The sequence below is a fragment of the Gallus gallus genome, chromosome 1 (assembly GCF_016699485.2).
Source record: "Gallus gallus isolate bGalGal1 chromosome 1, bGalGal1.mat.broiler.GRCg7b, whole genome shotgun sequence".
Taxonomy (NCBI): Eukaryota; Metazoa; Chordata; class Aves; order Galliformes; family Phasianidae; genus Gallus; species Gallus gallus.
In genome coordinates, this window is record NC_052532.1 from 108,214,323 (window position 1) to 108,241,127 (window position 26,805).

At 43.2% G+C, this 26,805-nt stretch overlaps 1 protein-coding gene across 2 annotated transcripts in view; it reads left to right on the forward strand.

The window, feature by feature from the left end:
• The first annotated feature begins 4,853 nt into the window (after positions 1 to 4,853).
• The window catches only part of PCP4 (Purkinje cell protein 4), a 58,725-nt gene continuing 36,773 nt past the window's right edge, over positions 4,854 to 26,805 (forward strand). Inside the window, exon 1 of one of the 2 annotated variants that reach the window (XM_046943353.1) lies at positions 4,854 to 5,023. In XM_046943353.1, coding sequence (XP_046799309.1) covers positions 4,994 to 5,023 — 30 coding nt within the window. In that variant the 5' untranslated portion in view covers positions 4,854 to 4,993. Of the gene's footprint in view, positions 5,024 to 10,817; positions 10,894 to 26,805 lie in introns of those variants that run through there. The other variant, NM_001278148.2, reaches the window with a different exon arrangement.

Consider the following 26,805-nt stretch of genomic DNA (forward strand, 5'->3'; position numbering starts at 1 on the left):
ACAGATTTGTCTTTTCTCCAGCTCTGCCTGCAGTTTGGTGTCATGTCTCAGAGTTACGTGTTTAATTAGGAGTCCCGTGCCTCGGACTGGGTGCCCATGTTCCTCAGCTGGCTGTGAAGTACTGGGGGAACAATAAAGACAGATGTCTGCATCCCCTTAGCATCAACAGTCAAACTTCTGACAGATTTAGCCCTGCACTGCAGGTGCTCTTCAATTATTGCAGTGAACCCAATCAGCAATAATCGATGAAGACTTTCTAACACATATTGGGAAAATCATTCACCAGACTCAAGGTTTCCTTTCCTCTCTTGCTACACGGAGCAGCTTCATAGCTAATCAGTTACAAAGCCTTAGTTTCCTTCATTTCAACACCTTTAACAGGGCAGAGGTAGAAGCAATTACAAGTCAGGTGGGTGATTATGAAGCCAGTGATGGTGCTCTACAATGGAAACTGTAAGAAGAGCCACGAGCAATGGTTACTGACAGTACACGACTAAAGTCACTCTGCTCTTAATGGATAACTTTGCTGCTGGCTCAGATACGCTGCACAGACACCTCTGTCCTTTGTGCCCTTTGTAGCTGCTTACTGGCCAAAGTGACAGAGGGCAGGGAGTGACAGTGCATGCTACCTCCCATGCCCTGTATTTAGTCTGCCAGGGGAGTGCTGCTCCCAGACATGCTCATGGGTCATTGACTACATCAGTTCTAAACAACATCTAAATAGCTTATAATTGCAGCCATTTACATGCAAGTGCTGGACTGTAGCTACGTAATTTTCCCTACTATAGATGCAGAATGCAGAGCATTCAGCTTGTACAGCCTGAGCTGATGTTATGCAGAGACTGCGTAGGTAAGAGTTCAATGCACTGTTTGCTCCTCTTGCTGTGTTTTCTGCTTCTCCAACAGTTATCAAATGAATATAATTGCTAACAAAAGGTTGCTGGTTTTTATCCTGTAAAGGAGCAAGAGGACTTCATGACTGCTTACAGATCTTACAAAACAGTGAATTAGCGTAATCAACAATTTCAGTAATAGATCTAGTGCTGTGCTTTCAATTTCATCAGCTCAATTCAAGATTCTTTCTCCTGGGTTAGAACTGGCATTTCAGTGCACAGATCACAGCCACTCTCATCAGTCAGGTATATTTCTGAATGCACTCCATGGCCAAGACAATCTATAACACAAAACCAAAAAGGACATAATGGTTACTTTGTTCTCTAGGCATCAATCGTGCACTTCTTTAAATTAGAAATGTCTAAAATGGGCAAAGGGGAATAAACATCTAATATGGAAGTGGGCTCAACTTGGGATATTTATCTAATTGCTCATCTTTTTTTTTTTTTTTTTTTTTTTTTTGCATGATGTTAATTGAAACTTACAAGGAGCATATTCTGCCCAAGGTTCTGGTGACAGCCCCAAACACTTCCCACTCTTTTCAAGACTGCAGGAAGAAGGTGAACAAGGAGGAAAGACACATTTCAACAGCAGAAAGGAGACAGAAGCTGACTCCTATGTCTTTGCTGTTGTAAATCAAGCCAACCTCACTCATTTGAAACCATTTTGCTCACACTAAGACCAAAGATCCTCTGGAGTGACTAAGACAAGATTCTGGCGTATTGTGCTAACAACCTTCCCTGGGGTCAGTCATGCAGGACTTGTTTTCTAGTTCTATGAATCATAACTGAACCCCATATATTGCTGATATGCGGTGCATAGGGTAGCAATAGAGTTTATCACTGCTTTTTAATACAGGATTTAAATGTGGTCTAGGCAGATAAGTAGCAAACTGTTTACGGATGCAGAACCAAGAACACAATTAAACATCCTGCTTAATGAGATATTAGTGGGTATCACTCAAGACCTTGGGGATTTATATAAAATATCTTTCACCTGCTTCTCACACCCTGTCCTGATCAGTGTCTCCCCAAGCTGAGTTCTCAAGAATGAACAAGAGACCCCATTAAGAGGTGAGGTTTCAGGATTCACTAAAGACACTGAGTCAACCTGCAAGCTAAACAGGACCAGCAGGGTTTTCCCAGTAAGACATGTTCAGCACGAGCCCCTGCACTTGGGGCCTGAGTTTGAAGGTTTTCTGTCTCCCAGACAACTTGGGCATGTGTTAAAACCCAAAAAGTGCTGTGGCCGCTAGGGGAACACCTTTCAGAGGCATTTCCATGAATCCCTTTGAAGCAAAAAGCAAGGTTGATTCACGCTCACCAAAATGGGAATGCCCTCTGTAAAAGCAATTAGCAAGTTTTCGGCCTTTCCTGGAGAAGAGGGATGTTATTTAATGCCCTTCCTCAATACCAGGTGAGCTCATTGCTTACAGTTGCATAACACCATTAAATTTTCAGCTTCTGAAGCTTTAAATACGGAGATGATAAACTAAATATTTAAGAGTTCCCGAGTTTAGATTCCACTGACCTTCACAAGCTCCTTCTGGTAATTTATATAAATGAAGCTACTAATTATTCATAAAAACAAAATGCCTGAAAAGAATGTAAACACAGCACTATTATTGAATTTTACAGCTGGGATCAGAGCTAGCCTTTATGGGCCACGGCCAGCACTCTTTCACCCTGCAAAGTCCACTAAACTGCTTCAAATTGTCTTAAAACATCATTTTTCTGGCTGTTTGGGGACGACCAGGCACTAGAATTTTATTTTAGTCAAATCATAGTGTCCCCAGGTAAATGCCAGATCTTTCTAAGCTTCATTGCACTAGAGCTGCACAGGGACCAACTACAAAAGAATGCATTAAATCTAAGGGTGCTTTTTTCTAGTACTAAGTAACACGAGGCAGCTATTTTTAATTTCTGTGCAGCAGCAAGTGTTGAACAAGCTACATGTGACCTACCTTGCATTTTAAAGAGGGAAGATAAGAAACAAAGTGTGTAGAAGCTGCACCCTGCTAGTTAGCCAGTCCATGAAGCTGGAAATTGGGGGTCTCATGGCTTGGCTTTGTTCACACTCTCCCATTGCCATCCATAGAAGTTCGTCATCTTTTTTAAGGAGGATTTGCTGTACCAGTTCCTACCAAGGGGGATATGCATGATGGCAAAACAAAATAGCCCGGGCACCTTCTTTTCCCCCAGCTAACTAGAAATTTAAAGGAGTAGGAAAACAGAGATGCTCTTCTGAGACGCAAACCAAGGTGGCCACTGGTGTACTGAAATACCTTCAGGGAAAGTTGTCATTTCAGAGTTCACAGAGAGATACCCAAGAGACCAGCCCCCCCAAGCTTACTTTTGTTCTTCTTACTGTGCTTTGGAAATGCCACCGAGGAAAACTCTGTGCTGCATAAAATAGCACTGTAGTGAGTCAAGACAGAGAACCACTTCTCTTTTGTGTTCATGGATCTATTTTAGAGTTATGTTGACCTTTACAAGAACCTTTATATAATAACACCTCAATTAGAGATACTGGGTCAGAGAGAGCACTTTCTAGCAAGAATAGCAGGTGGACGAGGCCTTTAGAAAAATCATCAGCCATTCAACTGAAATGTCACCATTAGGCCATAGGAAATGGCCAAATTGCACATTATTATTGGTAACATAGGCACTATAGAAAAAAAAAGATGAAGGAAGCAGATCTAAACATTTCTTCACTTTCAAAAGTGAGATGTTTTTTGTGAGAAGCATTCATTTCAATTAGTCAGCTGGTGGTTGCTTTGATTGCCATCTCCACTTCCAAGCGAACAATGACAACAACCGATTCACAAACAAATGAACAAAATCCCCAAATAATTTCATTTTAGAATTTTCAGTCGAATTAGCTATATCTACATATGAGGTTATATCATTACATAGTGAACAGGCATAGCTGCTTTCTTCTTTCATAGCTTATGTCATCTTTCCTTTCCATGCTTCATACCCCCCTCAGCAAACTAATCTTTTCTGTAAGGAGAGATTTAACTCAGTGGCACAGAACAAGCTATGTTAAAATTCCTGGGTTTGGATCTGAGTATGCCCATTTCTAAATTTCTAGAAGCCAGCACAATCTGTCTTGGTCCACTGTCATACTTCATGGCTCAGAAGTCAAAAACTTGACCTTACTTTTTATTTGACTAGCTCAGTTTCTGAATGGTAACTAAATACTCTTACCTTGATATGTGGAATGGATCTAATTTCATGAATAAGCAGAAAGTAGGAAATATGCCTAGGAGAGAACTCTTAATCAAGTCCATATCCAGCTTCCTACCTCCAGCCAACCTTGTAGATAATGTTAATTTTAACTCGCTCAACTTCTAAATCGGGTACATAGGGGTAGAAGGCTCCAAAAACTGAGGTTGAGAACCTCAAAACTTCAGATGTAGGTCCTAAATATATCAATAAAGATGTTATGGAGAAATTTGTTATATCAATAAAGATGCAATGGGGACAAATTCTTCCTTTTATTGGCCTTCCTTTCTGTGAGTTTGGACGTCAATAAGCTTTTCTCTCAGATAACTACGTAGTCTTGATTCACACTTTAATTGGGTCCATCCTGCACAGCAGAGGGAGGCTACTGTCTTCTGAAAAAGTTAAGAAACTCTGTGTATTTGTATGAGATGAGATCAGAGTTGGAATACATTTACATTGGGATCTTTATTCTGGCAGCTGCCAATTATAGATCACTTGACACGGTGACCTTAACTTCCTTTTACCGGAATACGTTACGTGTATTTGCTAGCAATACAACACTAAAAGGTTTCTAGGGTAAATGGAAAGGAAGGGTTTGGATGCCTTGACTTTTTACCTTTTCCTGCAAAGTGTTTGACAAAACTTGGAAGTGCTACAGCACAAAGATCAGAGGTTGCTTTGAAGCCTTTGCTCTGTCTAAAGGAGAAAACCAAACAGGACAAAAATCATTCTGAACTTCAGCACTCTGCTTCTGCAGAGAACAAGAAATCCAGTAGATTCAGCAGTCACTGTAGCAGTGCTGAAGGAAGGGGTCTCACAGCAATATCTTTCACTTTTGGTCAAACTAGCTTTCTGCAGCTGTAGTGGGACAGATGACTGTGATCACTGAGCTTCAAGCAGCAGTAAGTACTAGCAGTGACATTATCTTTGCAACGTACTTCAGCTCCTCTGAAGCTGGGAGCCTTCTTGATCCGTTGTCTGAGCAGAATAAGGACTTAGGGAGTACACAGAGGGGAAAAGGATCCCTGACCTCTGGCTCCTGTGCAACAGTCAAGAGCCAATGTGATTCTCCTAGATATCTTAATCAATCCTGACATATGCTGTTTAAATACATGCATGTACATAGATATATATACATACCTATGTGCATATGTGCTATATGTGCATATATATATATGCAGTACCAAATGATCTCTGCTTGTACTGGAATTAAATTCTTCACTTCCGTAAGACTGAGAATTTTTGGGGGGAGGATTTGATTTTTTCTTTGCTTGTTTAATCTAAAGGGCACAGAAAAGATGATGAGAATGGAGAGTTTGTCCTTAACCTTAATTTCTCCAAAGTCATTGAAGTAAAGGAAGGAGTACATTTAAACTTCTTTCTCTCTCCACACCACAAGCTATAATTGTTGTGGATCTTTTTAATCACATTAATTCCTTTGTCTGTGCAGAGATTGAAAATTGTTAACTGATAATTAATATGTCTTTTTACCACTTAATTAAAAAGTTAACTGCTGTGGGTAAGTGCCAAATAATACCTGAGTACTACACATTTTCATATCCTCTCTGCAAATCAAAAGCCAATCAAGAAGTCAAAACCCACAGCACTCTTTGGGCTTTGAAACATTTAGGGAATTTAACTTGAGCTGAGACAGGCTTTCTTTCCACCAAAGCTTCAGGACACGTCTATGAATTACATCCCTCAAAATTCTTTGGCTTGACTGAAAAATTCACACTTATATTTGAGTATTTTTTTTTTTTAATGTCTGTTTTGGTTGTGTTTTGGTTTTTTTTTTTTTTTTTTTTTTAGGATAGAAGATTACTCACACTGTAGAGTAAGTCATATCCTGCAGATCTCTGGATGAAAGTCTCAAATTTTCAAAACTATACTTGATATATTTTTGTGACACAGAAAGTTGTAAGGTCTTGTTGGAATCACTGGCTCCTAGCTCTTGTATGGGAACACAGGTTAGCTTGTAACACAGGCCTTAAGGCACAGATTTTCAGAGGTGCTTTGTTCCTTAACTACACACAGCCATTAGCTTCTTAATTACAAGGTAAAAATATGTACTAATGGGAGTTAAGGCTGTGGAAACTGCTTTTTTTCTATGTTTTCTATTATTTAGTTGGGCAAATTAGCCAATCTGTATGAGTGGCCAGTCACAGAGAGCAGATCTATGCTTGTTAGATCTATTGCTATCAAGAAGACCAAAGCCTATAATTACAGCATGTTCTCTGTAATGAAGGTCATGTTCTAAATCCCATTCTGTTTTCCAGTATTCAAATATACACATCTTTCTGAAACAAAACCTTCCAATTTGAAATCAGCATCCTTGATTTCAGATGCAACACGGGTTTCTTTGTCAAAAAGTTTGCGTGAAATTGTTCCATCTCTTTAGAAATTCATAGAGTAAAAAAGAGGCACAGGCATCATGTCAGTGTACTGATCTCAAGTCCTTGGAAACTTCAATTTCTGCAGTCACAATCAAAATGCAAATCTATTCTGGCACCAGTGGAATATAGAACACCTTTCAAGGCACAGTCATATGTTCATTTTGATTTTTTTGGGGGGGTTGATTTGATTTGGATGAAATTTTGACTGAAAATAAGAAGTTATCTTCCCCTGCACTTTCTGTTTCTGTGTCTTCTGGAGCAATCCTGCAGCTAGCCATACTTGAATAAAACCACCCCATTTCATAGACATTTCCAGTGGTGGGGTTTAAAGTGAAGCAAGACTGCACAGTTACTTTTACTGCTAGTGATTGAGAGTGCAGTTAGTTTTTTTGTCATGTATATGCAACATATGAATCTCCAATTAGGCTTCGCTCACACTCGCAGAGAAGAGCTGTTATTGATCTTCTTGCACAGGTGAAACTCCTTGGAAGTCTGTGAGCAGTTCTACTTCAGAAGCCAGCTCAGATGCTCTTCTCCACGTTAATTCTTTCAGGTAAGTGGGAGTAAGAAGCAGTGAAACTGTAGTCATATGCCAGCAGACAAGATTGAATGCATAGCAAGTGCAGACATGATGAACAAGAAGGTGGTGTTTTAATAGTCAATTTTCAGAATATAACAACTCTTGGAAATAGAATAGCTTAGAACATTTTCTCTATTTAGAAGTGTCACTGCTTAGCTGTTCACTTAAGTAAAAGCTGAGCTGTGGTGTACCTTTAAGGTAAAGTATTATCAGAGGCTGGAAAGGCTCTCAGCTAAGGGGTACCTCAAAATCAAAACCTTGTGCAATCACATAGCATAAATGTCAGAACACGAATACTAGAGCTATCTTTATTCTAAGATCCTCCTGAGATGTTCAGCTTGCTACTGCATTGCCAGAACACAAGGAATGTCAAACTAAGCTGGCTCATATATTATCATGTCAGAACTCAGGCCGCACCCAAGTTTAGGACAGATCTGTATGTCTCTGAGTGTGTAGGTTCAAGGGCTATGAAGTTCAGGAGATCCACACTAACAACAAGGTGAGGCTTGTAGCATTTCAATTCTTCATTTATCTCTGGGTTGCTTTAACTGGCTGTGGAAATTTTCTCCAGGGTATGATAAACAAATCTGGAAGGCTGTGAACAAGGCTTGGTCTGTCAGCTGGGAGAGGGGAGTCCTCTGCTCGCTGAGAACCTGATGATGGCATCTTGTGCAGCTTATACTGCAACTGCATGCTGGAGTACATGCAAGTAAAGGAGATACTGCATGAAGGGCACTGCCATCACCATCAGCATCATTGCTTTAGAAGAAGAATGCTGTATTTGAAAAAAATAAACTCAGCACCTAGCTAGGAACTGCCATTTATCACAGCGCCCTGAGAACTGAGGGACTTCCATTCTCCTCCATGTTTTCTACAATGAAGATGGGGAAGGCCCTGAGGGCAAGGTGTGTGAGGAGCAGCTGAGGCCCCTCGGTGTGCTCAGCGCAGAGCAGAGGAGCTGAGGGGAGGCCTGATGGCGGCTGCAGCTCCTCACAGGGAGCGGAGGGGCAGCGCTGAGCTCTGCTCTGTGTGACAGCGACAGGGCCCGAGGGAACGGCATGGAGCTGTGTCAGGGGAGGGGCAGCTCGGGGTTAGGGAGAGGTGCTGCACCATAGGGCGGTGGGACAGTGCTCTGAGACATGGGGTGTGAATTTTGGGTGGTCCTGTGTGGTTGGACTCAATGATCCTTGTGATTTGCTTCCAACTCAAGATATGCTGATTCTATGATCCTATGATTCTGTGAACTGTGTCTCTTCTAGCTAATGTAGGCAGCTAATTCCTCAAAACACCAGCTCTCATTGTCCCTGCTCCCACGTCCTGAACTGGGACTGTGGGACATCCTCCACTGTTTGGATGCTGAGGCCCATTGTGCCTCTGGGCTTCCCTGGGTGCAGCTCAGCATGCTCTGTGGAGTGTCTCTCTTGGAGACTATAAACTCCTCAAGGCAGGCCAGAAAATAAAAGCACTATATGTTCCCCTACCGAGTCTAGTGCAAAGACCTCCTCTGTTAACAAGCTTCTGTGTGCACTGCGGAGTACAGCCTGAAATACAGCAGTGAGATTTTCTGCTTGGATATGACACACATATTTTGATGATGAGAGAGACCAGCTCTCAGACAGAAATCCTTTTTTTATGTCACACCTCAACAGCACACGTTCTTCATGCAGTTACAAAATGAACATGCACTGCTTGCCACCCAGCTGGCTAGCTGGCAACTGCTGCTGGCAGCGGCCGTACCTGGGGAGGACATGTGCTGGTGTATGAGTATGGCCCACCTCACTGTCGTACTGCTCCTTGCTGGGCTCCCACAGGACTGGATGAGCAAATATATGGAGGGAAAGGTAGCTGATCCTGTTTGGGCATGATACAAGCAGAGGCTGTGTCATGCTCCTAGCATGTTTCTTTCCCCACCGAGCTAAGCAGCAAGAGAATTTCAGATCCAGTCTTATTCTCCTGCAACCAGCAGAGCTCTTAGCAGTGTCAGTGGAAGCTGTAAATGTTTTCTTTTAGCTGTCTCTGTCACCTACTGTGCATTTGTGAGCCCTTCGGTCAGAAATAACCCCTTAAGCTCACAGACCAATGGTATTCTAGTCAGAGTACAGATACTAATGCAATGCACCAATGACTGCCTTTCACTGGAAAATGTTGTCACATAACTCAAAGCTGCTTTAGGGGCTGAAGTTCACCATTTTTACTCTGGATACTCACACCATAGCGACATTTCTGAAGCAGCAGAACAAGCTGCTACTCATGCAATAAACTCCCACCTTGCTTATTGCCCACTTGGTATGCTCACAGCAAGACCCAGGACAATTAACGTCAGTTTTGTAAAATGCCAGATGCCAGGGGAGGTGAAGACAGTATTGTAAAACAGGATCTTTCCCCTCATTTGCTACAGAAAATAACAGGAAAAGCCTAAGTGTATATATATATATATATATATATACATATACATATAAAAATCCTGCAGTACTGTGATCCCTAGTTGTAAATCACAGAATCATAGAATGGCTTAGGTTGAAGGGGACCTCAAAGCCCACCCAGTTCCACCCACCAGCTCAGGCTGCCCAGGGCCCCATCCAACCTGGCCTTGAGCATCTCCAGGGATGGGGCACCACAGCTTCTCTGGGCAGCTGTGCCAGCGCCTCACCACCCTCTGAGGAAAGAATTTCTTCCTAACATCTAACCTAAATCTCCCTTCATTTAGTTTAAAGCCACTCCCCCTCATCCTATCACTATCTACCCCAGTAGAAAGTCGCTCCCCCTCCTGCTTGTAGGTTCCCCTTGAGTGCTGGAAGGCTGCAATGGGGCAAGGCAAAGGGGCCTTCCATAAAGGCATTGCAAAATCCCTTCCACTGCCTCCATCAAGATGAGCCCTGGATGTGGATTTTGACGAAGAGGCTGCTGCAGGGTGCAGAAAGGCTGGCAATATTCTTGGGCTCTCCAAAGGGCTACTTTAACTTTTTTTTTTTTTAATTGATTTGAGAGAAATTTGAGGGAGTTAAGTGCATTCTCGGAGCAAATTGAATCTATATTTCTTCACAGATACATGAGTCAGAGCATCTGAACGTGTATTGCCAAATATAGGCATTGTGCTCCATCAGAAGATGGATGCTGGAGGATAACTGCATAATTTGCAAAGTTTTGCTTTATTATCTTTTCATTTTTGTCAAGGAAATGACCGAGAGCACTCTTTTCCATCCCTCCAGGAAAGCTGGCTGGCAAAGAAACACTGTATGTTTTAAGAGAGGGGGCAGCGAGATTCATGTTGTGACTGTCTGAAGTCTGCCATAGGGATAGAGCTATGTGGGTATATGACGCTTTGGTGTCCCGCTGGGGCTGAGCATGGGATTTCACGTTTTCGGGGCACCTCCAGCACACACCTCGAAAGCTGGCAGAAATGGGTGGAGAAATCCACTTTCAGACCCCAGGCAGAAAGATCTGCCTCCCAAAGGCACGACCGAAGGATGAGGTAGAGGGACGCAGACCCCCCCCCCTTGTCCCGTGGACGAGCGTCCACCTTCACTCCCACTCAGCGCGTTTCCCGCCCTCCGCAATTTTCCCCCTTTGCCCGTAGCTCCGCAACCGCCCGCCAGGGGGCGCCGCGGCCTCTCGGATGAGGGGCGCGGGGGCTCGGCGAGGCCGAGGGCGCTCATTGGCTGCGGCTGGGCGGGCCGGGCGCGGGGCGCCGCTTCTTAAAGGGCTGCGCGGGGCGGCGGGTGTGCGGTGCTGGGCGGGTGCTGCTGTTAGGGGTGCGGGCGGGTGTGTGCGTGTGGGGCTGCCGGGCGAGATGAGCGAGGTGGGTGAGCGGCCGCTGGGCGCGGGCGTTGGGAGGGTAGGGGGGAGCTCTTCAGAAAGTGTGCGGGAGGGAGGGTGGGTGGATGGGACGGGGGGGGTCTGCGGGTGCGGGAGGCGTTGAGCGTTAAGTGTAATGTTTGCTTTCCTAAGCTCAGCTGGGGAAGGTAAGGGCGCTTCGGTTGTGGCTGATCTGAGAGGTGTTTGTTGGCTGCGTGTGGCGTCTGAAGCCCGTAGCTTCTGTAAAGCTGCTTTTTAATGAGTCTCTACAGGTGTGTGTGTGCTCCTTCAAAGCAGGAGGCTTTGCTGCCTTGTTTTGTGCTTTGAAGGACCCCGGTGGGGGGCCGGGGGTTTGCAAACCGGAGTTTAAAGGTGTTTGTGGCGCTTTCCTCTGTGTGAAACCATCATAGAACAAACTGTGTGGAAGCCAGATGTGGGAGCTCATGGAAAAAATGACATCCCTGTAGTCTGATGCTAATGTGAACTTCATAAGTACTGACCTGGGAAGGGTAATTAAGGAAAAGAACGTAGATGGTTCCATAGCCTGGGACGGTTGCCGCGTACTTGTAAATAAGCTCTTGTAGTAGAAACGTTCTGGGGGCAAACTAGTGTTTTTCTCCTAGGTGTGTACTTGGGCAGGATGACTCCTTGGCAGTCAGTCAGTCGAGTGCCAGCCAGAGTCAGCTTGCAGCATCCCAAATTCTCCATTGCGCTTTCCCTTGGGGACGTGTAGGGATACCTGTAATTACACCTTACCCAGCACCTATTTCTGGAGGCTGTTTCCTGTTAGAAAAGACCTGCCGCTTCTCTAACAAATGGCTATTCCTGTCTTAGCAGCACGAGGAAAGCTAAAAGAAGCAGTGAATTAGTTCTGTCTAGCTGTTGTGCAGCTGATATACCTTGGTGCTCTCTTAGGTAAAAGACTTGAGGTGAGGACCTGAGAGATAGTTTTGAGGAGAGGCTTACATTCTGGTTTGCGGGTCAGGCAAGTGGGAAAAGTAGATGGAAGCCTCATTGTGCTTTCCTGCCGCTTGCAGAGATCTGACAGCCCAAGTGTACTTGCACCATGCTTTCTGTGACCTCTCCTTGCTGCTGCATGCATTTGAATTCACTGGGCAGAGTCCGTGCTGTAGTCTTTCAAAGTAACTATGCTTTTGCCTCCCACACTGGCTGCTCCTTTAAGATAGTGTTTGGGGAGAAATTCTCCTTTGAAGAGGAATGGTTGAATGATCTTGCTATACTGACTGTAACTGTGCAAGGCACTCTTAGGTTGTATTCCTGTGCCAGGTTGTACTTGCTCGGTAATTCCCCTTCCATAGTTTAAATTATATTGCTTGCTTTGTGCATAGTGTGTCTTGATGAACATTAAGATCACTGTTAATACCGCAACAGGGGTTCTTCATTCATTATAAATCTCCTGGTGCCTCACAGAGCAGTATTCCTAGCACACCTTCAGAGCTAGAAGTGTTATCTTTCTATGATGCTTAACAGTGCAATCAGTGTCTTCAGTCCTACTGTCATTCAGAAGATAATACTGGAGCACTTACCACCCACAGCTACACTGAATGAAAGTCAACAGTCAAAAGAATAGTCTTTTTCCAAAAGACAGGTAGGAGCAACTGGACCAGCCCAAACCACCCCAGTTCAGAAGACTAATGAAAAGCAGAGGCAGAAGAGATTAGAAAGCAAGCTCCTTAAACATCTGTTTGCTCTGTTTGGATGGGGGTCTTGGTGGATTTCAGTTGTAATGCTGTAACTGAATTTTTTTTTATTTTCTTCATCCTAATCTGACAGAGAATCTGAGGACAATGATTAAAAAAGGCTCATCTAGAGCCCTGAAAAGATTATCTCAAAGTGGTGTTGAGATGGCCAAAAGGTTTTTGCTTATGTTAATAATTGCTAGTATTTGAGTGGAACTTAAAATGCAGTTGTAGCAACCTTCGGATCCTTTGGAAGTTATTTCTTAGGACTTCTTATGTGGCTTCTTATTTTACTGCATCAAGCAAAATTAACTTAGTTCCTGTTTATGTGATTACTGCTCTCCTGATGGAGAAAGCTGAAGAGGAAGCAGCCATTAATCTGACTACAATAATCCTTTATTTTCTAGCAGCTAACTTTTTTTTTTTTTCAGTGAGGAAAAACTTCTCTGCAGAAAAATCTTAATCTGCAACTAGTCTAAAAAATGTATTTAAGATACTCTGATTGCTGGGCAAAGATTTGGCACCGTAACTACAGGGAACTTAAAGTACAGAGGCTTACCTAGTTGGATCACGGTAGTGTCCAAATGTATTTATTGCTAGATGCTTCTTGGTTTTAGCTGGAGATAGTTCATTATGTATTGAAATGTGTTTTTAGGTGTTGAAGTAACTTTGGAAATCTGCTCTCAAGTAATCAAGGAGCCTTTTCTCTAGGTCTGTAGGTTTATTCCTTCATCTTTAATGAGCATGGAGAGAATGTCCAAGCTGTTCGGAGTTAGCTACTGTCATACAGCATCTATGAGACAGATGCAGCTGTTCTTCCATTAAAGATCTCTGCTCACCCAGGATGAACTGGGGAAAGTCATCTTAGGTGTCTGGTTCACAGAAGAATGCCAGATCACTATACGCATTCACTAGTGAGCCTTTAAGCTTAAAACTCGCCTCAAAGAGCCTGCCAGCTTATCAGTGGAGTAACTACCTGACATGCTGAGTTTGTCAGGCCATGCTGACAGTATTCCTCTGGTGTGAAAGATTACAAGAAACACTTTTAACTTTATACAAACATTTTTACAACATTCATTGCCACTCTTTCCTTCTGTGTTGAATGGCTCTGGCTGTTCTTAGAGATCAGTCCTACTCTTGGAGTCTGACTGTAGAGTGCTTAGGTCTCTTAGCTGGGCTTGGAATACAAAACTCCAGCTGTTGTTTCTCTCTTGAGCTGCAGCAAGTTCCTTCCTGTTGCCTTATGGCTCTTGAATTTGGCACCAACTGCTGTCTTGTGCCCATCTCTGAGAGAATCACAAAGGGTACATGATTGTGTTACCTGTAATGGGGATGTGCAGGGTATTTCTGGCTCATCGGCTCAAATCCTATGGGAGTGCTGAGCGGCTTCCATCTACAGCCCAAAGTGCTTAATCTGTGTATTTTTGGAGCTCAGATTACCTTCAGATAGTTACTCAGCAGTGGCACTGGGAAAGATGTTGGCTTTACTAGAAATGTGATATGCCTAACATGGGAGTCAAAGGCTTGTCCTGAAATTTGAACTTCACCAGTCCTTGGAGCGAGAGGAGATGCCTTATAACCAAGGCAGTCTGCTGTGACTGTCTCCAAGGCAAGTAATACCACTAACCTCATGGCGTGGGCATGTTTCCAGTCTGCTAGAGCAACATAGGGTGTCTGCTTCCTTACAGGTTAAAGAACCTTGGACATGTTTCCATCAGTTTGGTCAAATACCCTAGCCAGGAGGCTGTAGCAGAAGGAGAGGAATGTGGCCTAGAATGGAACTTCCAGCATAAGTGCTGGTTTCTGCCTGAAACTGTAACTGTTTCAGGTAGTTAAGTGGGAAAGCTGGAACTCCTTCATGGATTGCTCTCCTGAATTCAGTTTGATATTCCATTGAAACTGGGCTAAACTGATGATGCCTTGAATCTTGGGACTAGATGTATTTAAACACTGAAGTGATGTTTCTAACATCAATAATCCTGATGGCAATAAATCAGAGGGATGGTTTTTGTTAGGGGAAAATATGCCATGTTTGTTCAAAGGCTCTACTGTACTCTTATGTGGTTCTTGCAATCTGGGTTGTAGAGGGAGGTGGTGTCTTAGCAAGCAGACCTTTTGCAGTAGGATGAGGGGGTGGGGATGTGGTGATGATGATGACAGTGCCTTTTTTCAGATACTGCAGTGGTCCTCAACTTCTGAAGTACCAGCGTCACTGAGGCTATACCCACAATAGGTACACAACTGCATAGATCTGAAGTGCAACAAGAATGCGGCAGGCTGGAGGAAGAAACTGTGCAGCTGGTGTAGGATGGGGTGGGACTGAAGGTGTTTAACATCTTTATTTTTTTAGCTCATATATACTTATTAGCTGCTTAGTAAATTGCTTCTCAAAAGAGGAGGAAGTTTTTTAGATTTATCACTTTGCCTGCTCTTCCACCAGTGTGGTTTCAGTGGATTCAGGCATCTTCTCAAACAACATCTATGAATGAGGTTGGAAGCTAATCTCCTTATTTTGGTGAAGGTGGTACAGTTTAGAAAGAAGCTTGTTTTCTTGCAGTGTGTATAATGCTAACAGATTAAAAGAATGCTCTAATAGGGGACAGTCGGCCTCAGAAGTGTGCTTCAGATAATATTATTTCCTTGTAAAAGGCTAACTTCAAACGAAAACCTCTGCATTTGTAAAACAAGAGAACTGCATCCAGCACTTCAATAGGAAGATTAAAAGAATATCATTTTGGGCTCCAAAGGCATGTAACTTTTTTAATCAAATCTCCCTACATTTCTAATGTATCATCAACCTTACAAGGATCATCTTTCCACCATTTCTATGCTGACTTGATCACGCTCATGATGAAATAAGGTGTATGGTCAATGTTTGCTGTTATCTTTTTTTCTTTATTTCATAGACTTGGAAAATATGTCAGTGTTTACTTGCTTTCTCTTTCTGTAACAGTAGTACAAAAGAACTTGTAATAGAGTGGCTAGTTCTAGATGTTGGGTATGTAAATCACAAGACACCCATTGCTTGGTTGCAGAGGGCTGAGAGAAGGCTGTGTGCATCAGAGGAAAGCTATGCCTTTCTTCATTCTGTCAGTTGCAACGGAGCCTTAAAATCACAGGGCCATGCAACGCTTTATTCTCTGAGGCATAGGATCCTTTAATAAAGATGAATAACAGCCTCTCTTTTTCTAAGAAAAGGTGTTCTGTTTCTTTTTCCTCAGTTGTTTAGACACTAGTTTAACAAAAATAGACATGCCAAATAAATAGAAACTAGGTGAAATCATAACTAACATTCTTTATCCCTTTACTTTTCCATCTACTTTTAATAATGACAATCATTCTTTGTTTCTCTTATGGAAATGCATGGAGGAGACAGATCAGATAAGCTAGTTGTCATTTCTTTTCCTAATAAGAGACAGTCTTTGGAAGGGGCTCAGAGCAAGCAACTACAGAAGAGCTGTAATTGTGAAACACACTTCTAATGATAGGATCAGGGAAGGAGTAACCCAATTTATCCTTGCTCTCCATGCCTCTTCCCACCTTCCACACAAAAGAGTGTATGGGAATAAATGTTGCATTGGCCAGGCCTTCAACTGCTATTTTCTCACCTGATCAATTCATACCAAATGGTATGTACCCTTATTTATGAGCAACATGAAACTTGGAGGAAGAAGGACAAGTTCAGTCAGAAGTGAAAATTGCCTGCATGCCTTGAATATTATTTACAGCTGAGTTGTCTCTCCTCTTAAAGAGAAAAGTATTATTTTACTGACATTGAATTTTCTTACCTTATTACATTAGTATGCAGTGCATAAAACATGACCCAGAACAGAGGTGTACCTTATACTGTGAGAATGGTGAAGGTAGACTGAATGATGATAGAGTTCTTTTATTGAACCTGATAGTCAGACACACAAAGGAGATAGGGTGGAGGGCAGGGAAACTGTTACAAACTTCGAATTTTAAAGATTACCAGATTAGAGACTGGTGAGTGTTGTGCTTGTTCATTATGTGTGAGGTCTGCAGGTTCATTGGTTGATACTTGGCTGAACACCAGCCAGCAGTGTGCCCAGGTGGCCAAGAAGGCCAATGGCATCCTGGCTTATGTCAGAAATAGTGCAGTCAACAGGAGCAGGAAGGTGATCGTCCCTTTGTACTCAGCTCTGGTGAGGCTGCACCTTGAGTACTGTGTTCAGTTTTGTGCCCCTTACTACAAGAAAGACATTGAGGCCCTGGAGTGTGTCTAGAGAAGGGCAGTGAAGCTGTGAGGGATCTGGAGCACAAGTCTTAGGGGGAGTGGCTGGGAGAACTGGGGCTGTTTAGTCTGGAGAAGAGGAGGCTCAAGGGAGACATTATTGCTTTCTATGACTTCCTGAAGGGAGGCTGTAGTGAGGTGGGAGTCACTGTCTTCTCCCATGTAACTAGCTATAAATCAGGTAGAATATTAGGAGAAATGTCTTCTCTGAAAGAGTGGTTAGGCACTGGAACAGACTGCCTAGGGAGGTGGTGGTGTCACTAGCCCTGGAGGTGTTCACTAAGCATTTAGATGCTGTACTGAGGGACGTGGTTTGTGTGGATGATATGTGGGTATGTGATATGTGGATGGTTGGACTAGATGATCTTGGAGGTCTTTTCCAATTTTCCAACCTTGGTGATTCTGTGATTCCCTAATGTGTGGAGAGGGAGTGCTAGCTATGCCAGGACGTGTGCAAATGTTTATTTAGAGTCACAAACAGGGTCTTGGTGTCCAAGGGCCTGGCAGAAGGTATGAGCTGTTTTGCCACCAGCTTTATTTGCTGCTCTTCAGCTAGCTCATTTGATTCCAGTTACCCAGTAGTGCTAGCAGGACTACGGAAGCTTCTGTAGAATAACCAGATAAACGGGTGTCCTGGTTCCAGGTGAAACAGAGTATTTACTTCATTGTGTCTAGTGTGATGCATGTTTTGGCTATAGGAGAAAAACAGTGTTGATAATACAGCAATGTTTTTAGGTCTTGCTGAGCAGTGCTGTATGGAGCCAACAGGTGCACAAGGAGCTGGGAAGAGACAGAACCAGGACAGCTGACAGAAACTGGAATAAGTGATGTTCTGTGTCATAGAATCAGGGAATTGCTTGGGTTGGAAGGGACCTCAAGCTCCAATCCCACCGTGCTGCATGCAGGGCCACAAACCTCCATATCTAACACTAGACCAGGGTGCTCAGGACCCCATCCTCCCTGGCCTTGAACACCTCCAGGGACAGGGCATCCACAACCTCTGGGCAATTCCAGCACCTCACCACTCTCAGAGTAAAGAACTTCCCCCTGACATCCAACCTAAACCTTCCCTCCTTCAACTTAAAACCATTTTCTCTTGTCCTACCATTATCTACACTTGTAAATAGTTGACTCCCCTCCTGTTTGTAGGCTCCCTTTAGGTACTGGAAGGCTGCAATGAGGTCACCCCACAGTCTTCTCAAATAACGTCATGCAAAACTGTAAGACTGGGAAGTTGGCTCAGTAGGCTGTTTTTGCTCAGGGACTGACTGGGCATTGCTCAGTGGGCGGTGAGTGATTGAGTTGTGCATTGCTTGTTTCGTTTAAAAGAAATACATATTTTAAAAGATATAATCACTATTATTTCTCTTCATTTTCTGTCTTATTAAATAATCTTTATCTCAACTTGTGAGTTCTACATTTTTTCTGAATCTCTCCCTCATTCCACTTGGGAGCTGGGGGAGTAAGTGAATGGCTGTGTGGTGCTTAGCCACCTGCTGATTTAAACCACAACAATGGGAACCAAATGTTCAAGTTCTGATGATTTAAACTCAAAGGCTGTATGCTGCTGTGCACCTGAATGGGGAAGGTTGTGTGTTGGCTCACAGCACAAAATGACTATACTAAAAATGGGGAAGAGTGAAGAGCTGCAGGGAGCCTGGCTAGCTGTATGCTCTGATACAGAGGTATTTGTGGGGATTTCAGATGTGTTATGTCATCCCCAGAAAAGATGCAGTTCAGAAATGCCCAAGCAAGCACTGATCAGGTCTATATCCCCAGAAGTAGGACAGCTCTCAGTGTAACATTATGCTACAGGTTTTTAATCTTTGTCAAGAGTTAGTAGGCTCTTTTCAAGTGAGCTGGTGGCTCTTTCCAAGCTGAACCTGTTGGCATGCAAGATGTTAAGGAAGAACAGTTTTTATAGATACAGTAATACTTTCCCACAAAAAAAAGGTTGGCTTTAGTGAACTAGTGTTTCTGAGCCAGACTCATTCAGATGAGTCACATCTGGCAAGTTCTTCTACCTGACATGTTGCTTTGCTTTTACGTCTCCATGAAGAACCTGTGCATGTTTTAGCAAAGCCCTGAATAGGCGCTGGGGTGAAGTTGGGTTAGTGAGAGGGAAGGGTGCCCTCTTCGATGAGAGAACAAGGGAACTGGGCTTTGGGTGTGCAAGATGGACTTCCCTTCAAAAGGGACTAAACAATGCATTAGAAAGGTGAGTTCAGACATCCTAAGGTAACTGCAATGTAATGGCTGGTAATGGCGAGCAGCTGGCCTGAGATGAACCAAAACATGTGGCTAAAAATGAAAACATCTGAAGTGCTCAAGTCCTGAGTCTTGGGTGAGGCAGTAGGGGAGAGGTGTAGAGACACAAAAGCAATTCTTATTTAAAAAATCACAAGCATGTCTTTCATTTGGTTTGTAGTGCTTTTTAGTCTCATGTTCTGGTGCTCCACGCAATGAGACTACTGCTGTCTTTTTCTTTTTTAAAGCTTCTCTTTCAAATCTCAAGGCCTAAATGGTAAGTATTCTGGTTGTTGAGTTTCTAAGCACAATTTCAAAACTAGTTTGAAATACCCTGAAAAATATCTTTTATTGGAACTTGAGAGATGCTGTGTGGTGTTCTGGAATGAAATCTGAGCAGCACTGAAAACCAATTCCTAAAATTCCAAACATACTTTAGTGGAATGTGAGGTGAAGGGATACAGAAGATGGAAACTGCTGCAAAGTAGAAGCATCAAGTTGATTGGAAGGAGGAGGAAAAGCAGACTAAGCAAATGGAGGTAGCTGGGCAAACAGGTTTCTGCAGATTACATGGTGGAAAAATAAGACGTGAGGCTTTGTAGCTGCTTCATACATATCACTACTCCACTCGGATCTGACAGATGCATACTCATCACTTAAAGAGAGAACAAGCACATTGTTGGCTTGGCACACATTTAAACTACATGTGCCAGCACACGTGTGCTTCAGTTTAAGCAGGTCAGCCAAATGCCTAAGGCAGGCCGACTTCATGCCAATTTTAATTGGCCAGTCAGACTTGGCTAGCTATCACTTCAGCTCATTTCCCAAGCTATGGCACAGCATTAACATCCAAGCCAAGCTGAATGTGCCTCTCCAGAAAGACTACAGAAGACCCTCAACTTGCTTCGCAAGGATTTTGTTCTGAGTTCTGCCTTGTATTCCTTGCTTTGAATAGAAGCTTGGTGCATTTTCACCCTGGAGCTGGTTAAAGGGATGGATCTGCTTAAGTAGGAGCAATTAGCTAAGGATCTAGCATTACTCTTGTAAATTGTGAGGGGAAAAAAAATAATGAGAGTTGCAAATCCAAATTCTAACAATATCTTTTGTGGTCGTATCATATAAGCCTTTAAAATTAATAGATGTTTTCATCAGACTGCAGCATGTCAGACAGCACACAGCTGGATCTAAGTGAATGTTGTAATCTGCTTTCTGCGTGAAACTTAGGTCTGTGGGGATATTAACAAAATGAATACGTGGCTTTATTTTCTGGAGGAACACATTCAGGTCCTTTTTTAATGACTTTATGTAATGGGCTGTCATTAACCATATATGAATAAGGTGACAATATCCTGCTAACGTGGAGTGGAGAAAAATGTGAATTTTCACTGAACTTGCATTGGAAAGAACAGTTCTGTGGAGGAGGAGTATTTGAGACAACACAGTGAGGGAGATTTTCTTGAATTTGTCTGACCAGTTTTGCAAAACTGCATGCAAGCCAGCAGTGTGCTCTTGCAGCCCAGAAAGCCAACAGTATCCTGGGCTGCACCAAAAGAGGGTTGGGCAGCAGGGAGAGGGAGGGGATTGTCCCCCTCTGCTCTGCCCTTGTGAGGCCCCATCTGGAGTACTCTGTCCAGGCCTCTGGTCCCCAGCACAAGAAAGACATGGGACTTTTGGAAAGGCTCCAGAAGAGAGCACAAAGATGATGGAAGGGCTGCTACACCTTGGCCACGAAAGAAGTGTGAGGGGAATCGGACTTCTTCAACCTGGAGAAGAGGAGGCTCTGGGGAGACTTTGTTGTGGCCTTCCAGTACACAAAGGAAGCCTACAGGAAAGATCAGGAGGTGTTCTTTTCCAGGGAGTGTAGTGGTAGGACAAGGTGTAATGGCTTTGAACTAAAAGAAGGGACATCTATCTTAGATACTGGGAAGAAGTTCTTTACTGTAAGTGTGGTGAGGCACTGGCACAGGCTGTCCAGAGAAGCTGTGGATGTCCCATCCCTGAAGTCATACAGGGCCAGGTTGGATGGGGCCTTGGGCAGTCTGGTGTGGTGGGAGGTGTCCCTGCTCATGGCAAGGAGGTTGGAACTAGATTGTCTTTAAGGTCTCTCCACCCCAAACCAATCTGTGGTTCTCTGATTTCCTGAGAACTTGTTCCAAGGCTAGGGCACTGCTAGAACTGGAAAGTATTTAGTCCTAGGACAGGTGAACCTGGTGAGTCTGTCCTTGGGGTCAGGGATGCTGGGAACTACCTACAGCTACACTGAAAATTGCTTTCCTAATTTCTTTGCTGCTATTAACATCAAAGCTGATAGTAGCATTAATTTCACTGAGCAGCTGCAGGGTCCGGAGAGCTTCTGATTTGTGGAAATCTGTATTTTTCAGCCAGATCTTGGATGAAGCCAGTGATCTGTCCTTTTTTCCCCCCTCTACATTCCATGTGAGCATGTATGAGTGCTGTCCCTGAAGCTTGGCAATCAGTGTGACCTTGTGCATCACCCCATCCATTTTCATTCTTAGTGTTATGGGGTTATTTCTAATTGCTTGGCTGCTGCTTGGATGCACAGTGCCAAGGCAGCTTTGTTAGGAACTGCATCGCACTGGAAACAAAGCTGCTCCCCCAAAGTCTCAGTGGGTCGCTTTCAATGCAGATCCGAACAATGAGGGACGAATCTCTGTCAAGTGCAGCCCAATTTCAAGGCAGCTTCAGCTGCCAATTCAGAGTTCCCTGTGTAGGGATGTCCTGGTGGCACAGAGCCAAAGATAACGGGTCTGCGTCATCTCTTTGTGCAGCCCCTGGGTAGGGTGCGCTGCCAAGGCTGCAATGTGCTCTCAGTCCAGTGATTTCCCCTGCTGTTGGAACAGCCCCACAGAAGCTGCTGTCAAAACTGCAAATGGCTCCCGGGCTGCTTGTGGTTGCTGTCTGTGACCACACGGCCTGCCTGGAGGGTTGAGGAGCAAAGTAATGCATAAACATCCATGCTGCTTCTTCGTGCCGTTGTCTTGAAAATCAGAAGGCTTTTCCCAATGGTTGAGGCAGGAAGTTGCTTTGTATAGCAACTTGAAACTGCCATAGTTGATAACTTCTTAATACCTGGCTGGGCAGTTCTAGCAGGCTGTAGTAACACCTGTTTACCTCTGAAATAAGTGAGATGTGGGAAGAAAGTGAGGAGGAATTTTTGTTTGAATTGTACAACTGGAAATTAAAAAAAAAAAAAAGCTAACAGCAAAAACACCAGAACTTCTGCAGTCTGGAAAGATGCACAGTCTGTTTTAATAATGATAAAGTCGATATGATCAGATATGAAGCAATTTGTCAGTGCAGACTTCTGCCATCAATAACCAAGCTGTCCCTTGAAGACAGCCTCTAACTCAATTACAGCTGGGTTTGTATCTTGGCAAATGAAATTACCCTCAATTTCAGCAGAGTTTGGAGGAATTAAATATAAAGTAAATATTTGTTTAAGAAAACCAACACCATCCATAATCAGCTATATCATGGTTGAGCAAAGAGCCGGACCCCTTAATTGGCTTAGTGCATACTTCCCATCTGAGACTGCTAATATTAAAGGGTACCCAGGATGCCCTCTGAATTCAACGCTTTGCCCAGGTCCCCAAGGTTCTGATTAGCTCCTCATCAATTGCCGCAGTCAGCTGCCATTAACTGTGCCTGCACAGATGGCCGAGGCTTATAATGGAGGTATGCTGTTTGTGTGTGGCTAGACCTCCCCCGTCACTGAGCTGTTTTGGTAGTGCCTGGCTGCGTGGGGCTTCTTTGAGGTTGTGCAACATCACAGGGAGATACAGATCCATGTTGAACTGACAACTGATGAACTGGCTTGGGATCTGTTTAGCAAACAGTATTTCACATCAGGGCACTAGAATATTTAATTTAAAATTTAAAAAAATGTAATGATTCCAAATAACTTCTTTTGAGAACACCATGGCTTCCAGATTCTTTCCATCAAGAACTTTTGATCCATCTGCAGTTCCAGTTTTTTAGGAGAAAGCCAGTTCAGAATAAAATTAGCTGCTGAAATCACTGGGGGATGCAAGGAGATCTTTCTTCTTAGGAGTGTTGTGCAGCAGTGCTGGAACAGATCACCCAGAGAGAGTGTGGATTCTCTGCCCTTGGGGCTTGCGAGACCTGGCTTGGCAAAGAATTGTCAGTGTTCTCCCTCAGGGTATTTGTTGGACTAGAGGCTTCCAGAGGTCCCTTCCAGCCAATGCTGCCTTGGTGCTGTGGTTGAAAGTCTGCATCCTTCCATCTGTACCTCTTCATTTTTGAGCTAAGGCTATTGCATCTTTGCTTTCCTACGGAATGATCCCCTGAGATCATAGCAATTCCCACCGTGTCTAGAGGAATTAAAAAAAAAAAAAAAAAAAGACTTGAATGTTTCAAACCAGGGTATGTTTTGGTACTCAGTTTCTAGAATCAAATTGTGATGCTTCCTCCCTGTTTTACAGCCTGTTCAGTTGGACTGATACAAACAAACTCTTAAGCTGAACCATTACAGTGATTATTTTCAACACAGCTCTGCAGAAAGATTACTATTAACTGGAATAATCTTAGTAATGCTATTTTCTGTATGGCTTTGCAAGCAATTTTGTTTGGACAAATGAGGCCTTGAGGATTGAGAGAATCACCATCATCAAAGAATCATCACAGAATGGCCTGGGTTGAAAAGGACCTGAAAGATCATCTAGTTTCAACGCCCCTGCCCATGGGCAGGGTCACCAACCACTGGACCAGGCTGCCCAGAGCCACATCCAGCCTGGCCTTGAATGCCTCCAGGGATGGGGCATCCACAACCTGGACTGGATCATACTGGGAAGGGGAGTTCTGAAGGCTGGTTTCCTGTCCCAAACATCCTTTTCTGGAACTGCGGTGCCAAATTTAATGCTACCAGTAGATAAGAACTAATAGGATTAAAAAACGAAGAGACCATCTGAAGAATTCCAGTCACTTTTCATTTATACTTCACAGCTTAATCAATCTGTTTTTATGTAATTGAAATATTCCTCTTGGGTCACCTTGATATTTCCTATTTATCAATTTGCAGTGTAATTAGAGGATACAGGCATTACCATCCTTGTCCAAATGAGAGCTGAGGTATTTATTTTTGCCAGCTGGTGTTTGAAGGCTTATTCTATAGTTAATTTTACCCTGTTTATCGTGTGCTTAACAGAACTTAACATTCAGTTTGGAGATCTCACAGTACTGCAGTGAGATTCCAACTCTCACTCAAGCAACTAATGCTGCTGAAGTAAACACAAGTACTTGTTCACATGCAAGTTCTCCTGTAAATAAGCCTTGCAGGATCAAGCCGTGTTTCCTGCAGGGGGAAAAAAAAAAAGGATTACTTCTCAAGGCTGGCACGGTAATTAACAGGATTTGGGAAATACGTACTTGCAGCTGCTTTCAAAATTAACTTCAAAGATTCCATTAATCCCTGCCTCAGAAAAAAAAAAAAGTGATTACAATGTCTTTGGAGAAATATCTACTTAGTAATGTTTTAATTCAGAATATGCTAATAACTTAAATATTAAGCAAGCTACTGTTTGTGCTAATTATGTTGATTGTGTTTGGTGTTGGTGTAAATATTCTGTTTAGAACGCTGCATTGAATTTGAATACAAAATGAGCAGGTTTTCAGCGTATTGATTTATAAATTGCAGCACTGCATTGGTGAAAGTGGGGCATAGTTCTCCTCTGTGCTATTAGAATCTATAAATACAGCACTGTAAGTGGGTTTCTGCATCTTTCTGCATCTCAGCGATCCTCTCTGCTCCTTCTCATTAGCTGCCTCCTCTTTACCCTGGGAGCATACTGGGTGCTCATGCTGAGGATTCACCTCAAACCCAAAAGCTCTGTCTGGTCAAAAGTGAACTAACTGCACCTTGCTGATTGAGGCAAATGCTTGAACTCTGCGAACACCCCCATGATTAAGGCACTCTGCCCATTGGGTGAACTAAGCATTTTATGTAGACTTATTCTTAGGTAGTTTAAAAGACTAAAAGGTGGAAGGATGTGAATGCTGAGGTTCCAGTTGTATCATTTGTAGAAGGATGTAAGGAAATTGCACAGGCAGGTGTTTCTGGAGAGGCTGTATTTCGGCAGCTTGTTTCCACCAAGCTGTGATTTCTTGCCTTTTGGAGGTAGGCATGCCTCTGGGCAAATGAGGGGAGAACAGAAGATAGTATTTTGCCCTGATTACCTCAATGGCAAGAGCCAGGCACTGATCCACAGTGTCTAAAGGGAAAAGCATCTCTGATTATCCACTGCTGTGTTGTTAATTTCTGAGAAATATTTTCTTGGTTACTAGGATGTCAGTATGCATATGTGTCCATGCTCGTGTGCCTTCAGTGACTAAGAAAGTCATAGAAAACCAGTCCACAAATGCCACCACAATTTGAATCACATCTGTTCATCTCGGCCCAGTTCTGGGATTTTAATGTATAAAAATAACGATAGGAGATCCTTTAAAATTAAGGACAATCAATAGCTAGTCAAGTACAACACTGCTTGACCCATGAAGGTAATTACAGAAACAGCCAGAGTGCCAGGGATTGTTTAGTTTTGACAGCCAGTATTGAAAGATGAATCCTGGCACTCTTGCTCTGGCAATATTATGCTGCCCTGGCAACGCAGGATGGACAGAGAATAGAAAAATTCCCATTGTGCAAAGGGACATAAAGAGAATGCTACATAGGTTTCTACTCTTTCACAAAGAACTGAGATCCTAAGGTGACAGCAGCCAGGAAAAAGCGGTAGTCTCCAGAAAGTCACTTCTGCTGTTAGTCGTAAAAATGACTGCTTTGTACTGAAGTATACATTGATAAATGTTTTTCATTTCTGTTGAGCACTCAAAAGATACGATCTGTGATTTCATGCAAAATTGTGCAAGAAGTCAGCAGGTACATCAGACTCACAGATATATTCAGACAAAGTATTGGCTAGATGCTCTGTGTTTGTTGCTGTTACCTTAAATGCGGGCTTCAGAGGATGATTTTTATCTCATAAATATTCAGTCTGTGATGTGGGGGAAATAGTGGAGAAACTTGTAAAGATGGCAAAATAAACCAATGAGAAGAGTTGACTTCTAACAAAGTTTTCATAGTGGTATTCAAGCTTCTCTGGGACTCTTCAGTTCTGATTGTAAGCACTCTTTATGTAACTAGTGGGGTTTGACATCAATCTATATCACAGATTGGTGTTGGAGACTTAAAATTGGAGTGAATATGTGACAGAGTTTGTGCATGGCTATCCTGTCGTATACCAAGTCACGTTCTACTGTTCCCCGTTCATCTTCATGCATTTTGATATACAACTCCCAGGAATCTCCAGCAAAGAGACTGAAATTCCAAATTCTACAGAGTATATCCACTTGTTCCAGGTCATAGCTGTTTGCTTTTTGCCCCTACTTAAATTTTGGGTCTTCATCTAGTTGTTGGCCTAAATTAGATCTTTGCTAGAGCTTGAAAGAGGAGCAGATGCACAGTGCCCATTGATTTCAGTCAGTTCCAGATGTCACCTCATCACGGAACTGTTTTCCTGTGCCATGCATGTGTAATGTAGTGATCAACCAGCAACAGCAAATGGTTTCCTCAGTGCCTGCTACCTGTTGTTTTTTTATTATTATTGAATATTTGACCTCTGTTTTCAATAGCAAATTCATACCTAGTAAAAAAGCGTGGAAAACATTATTTTCTCGTAAT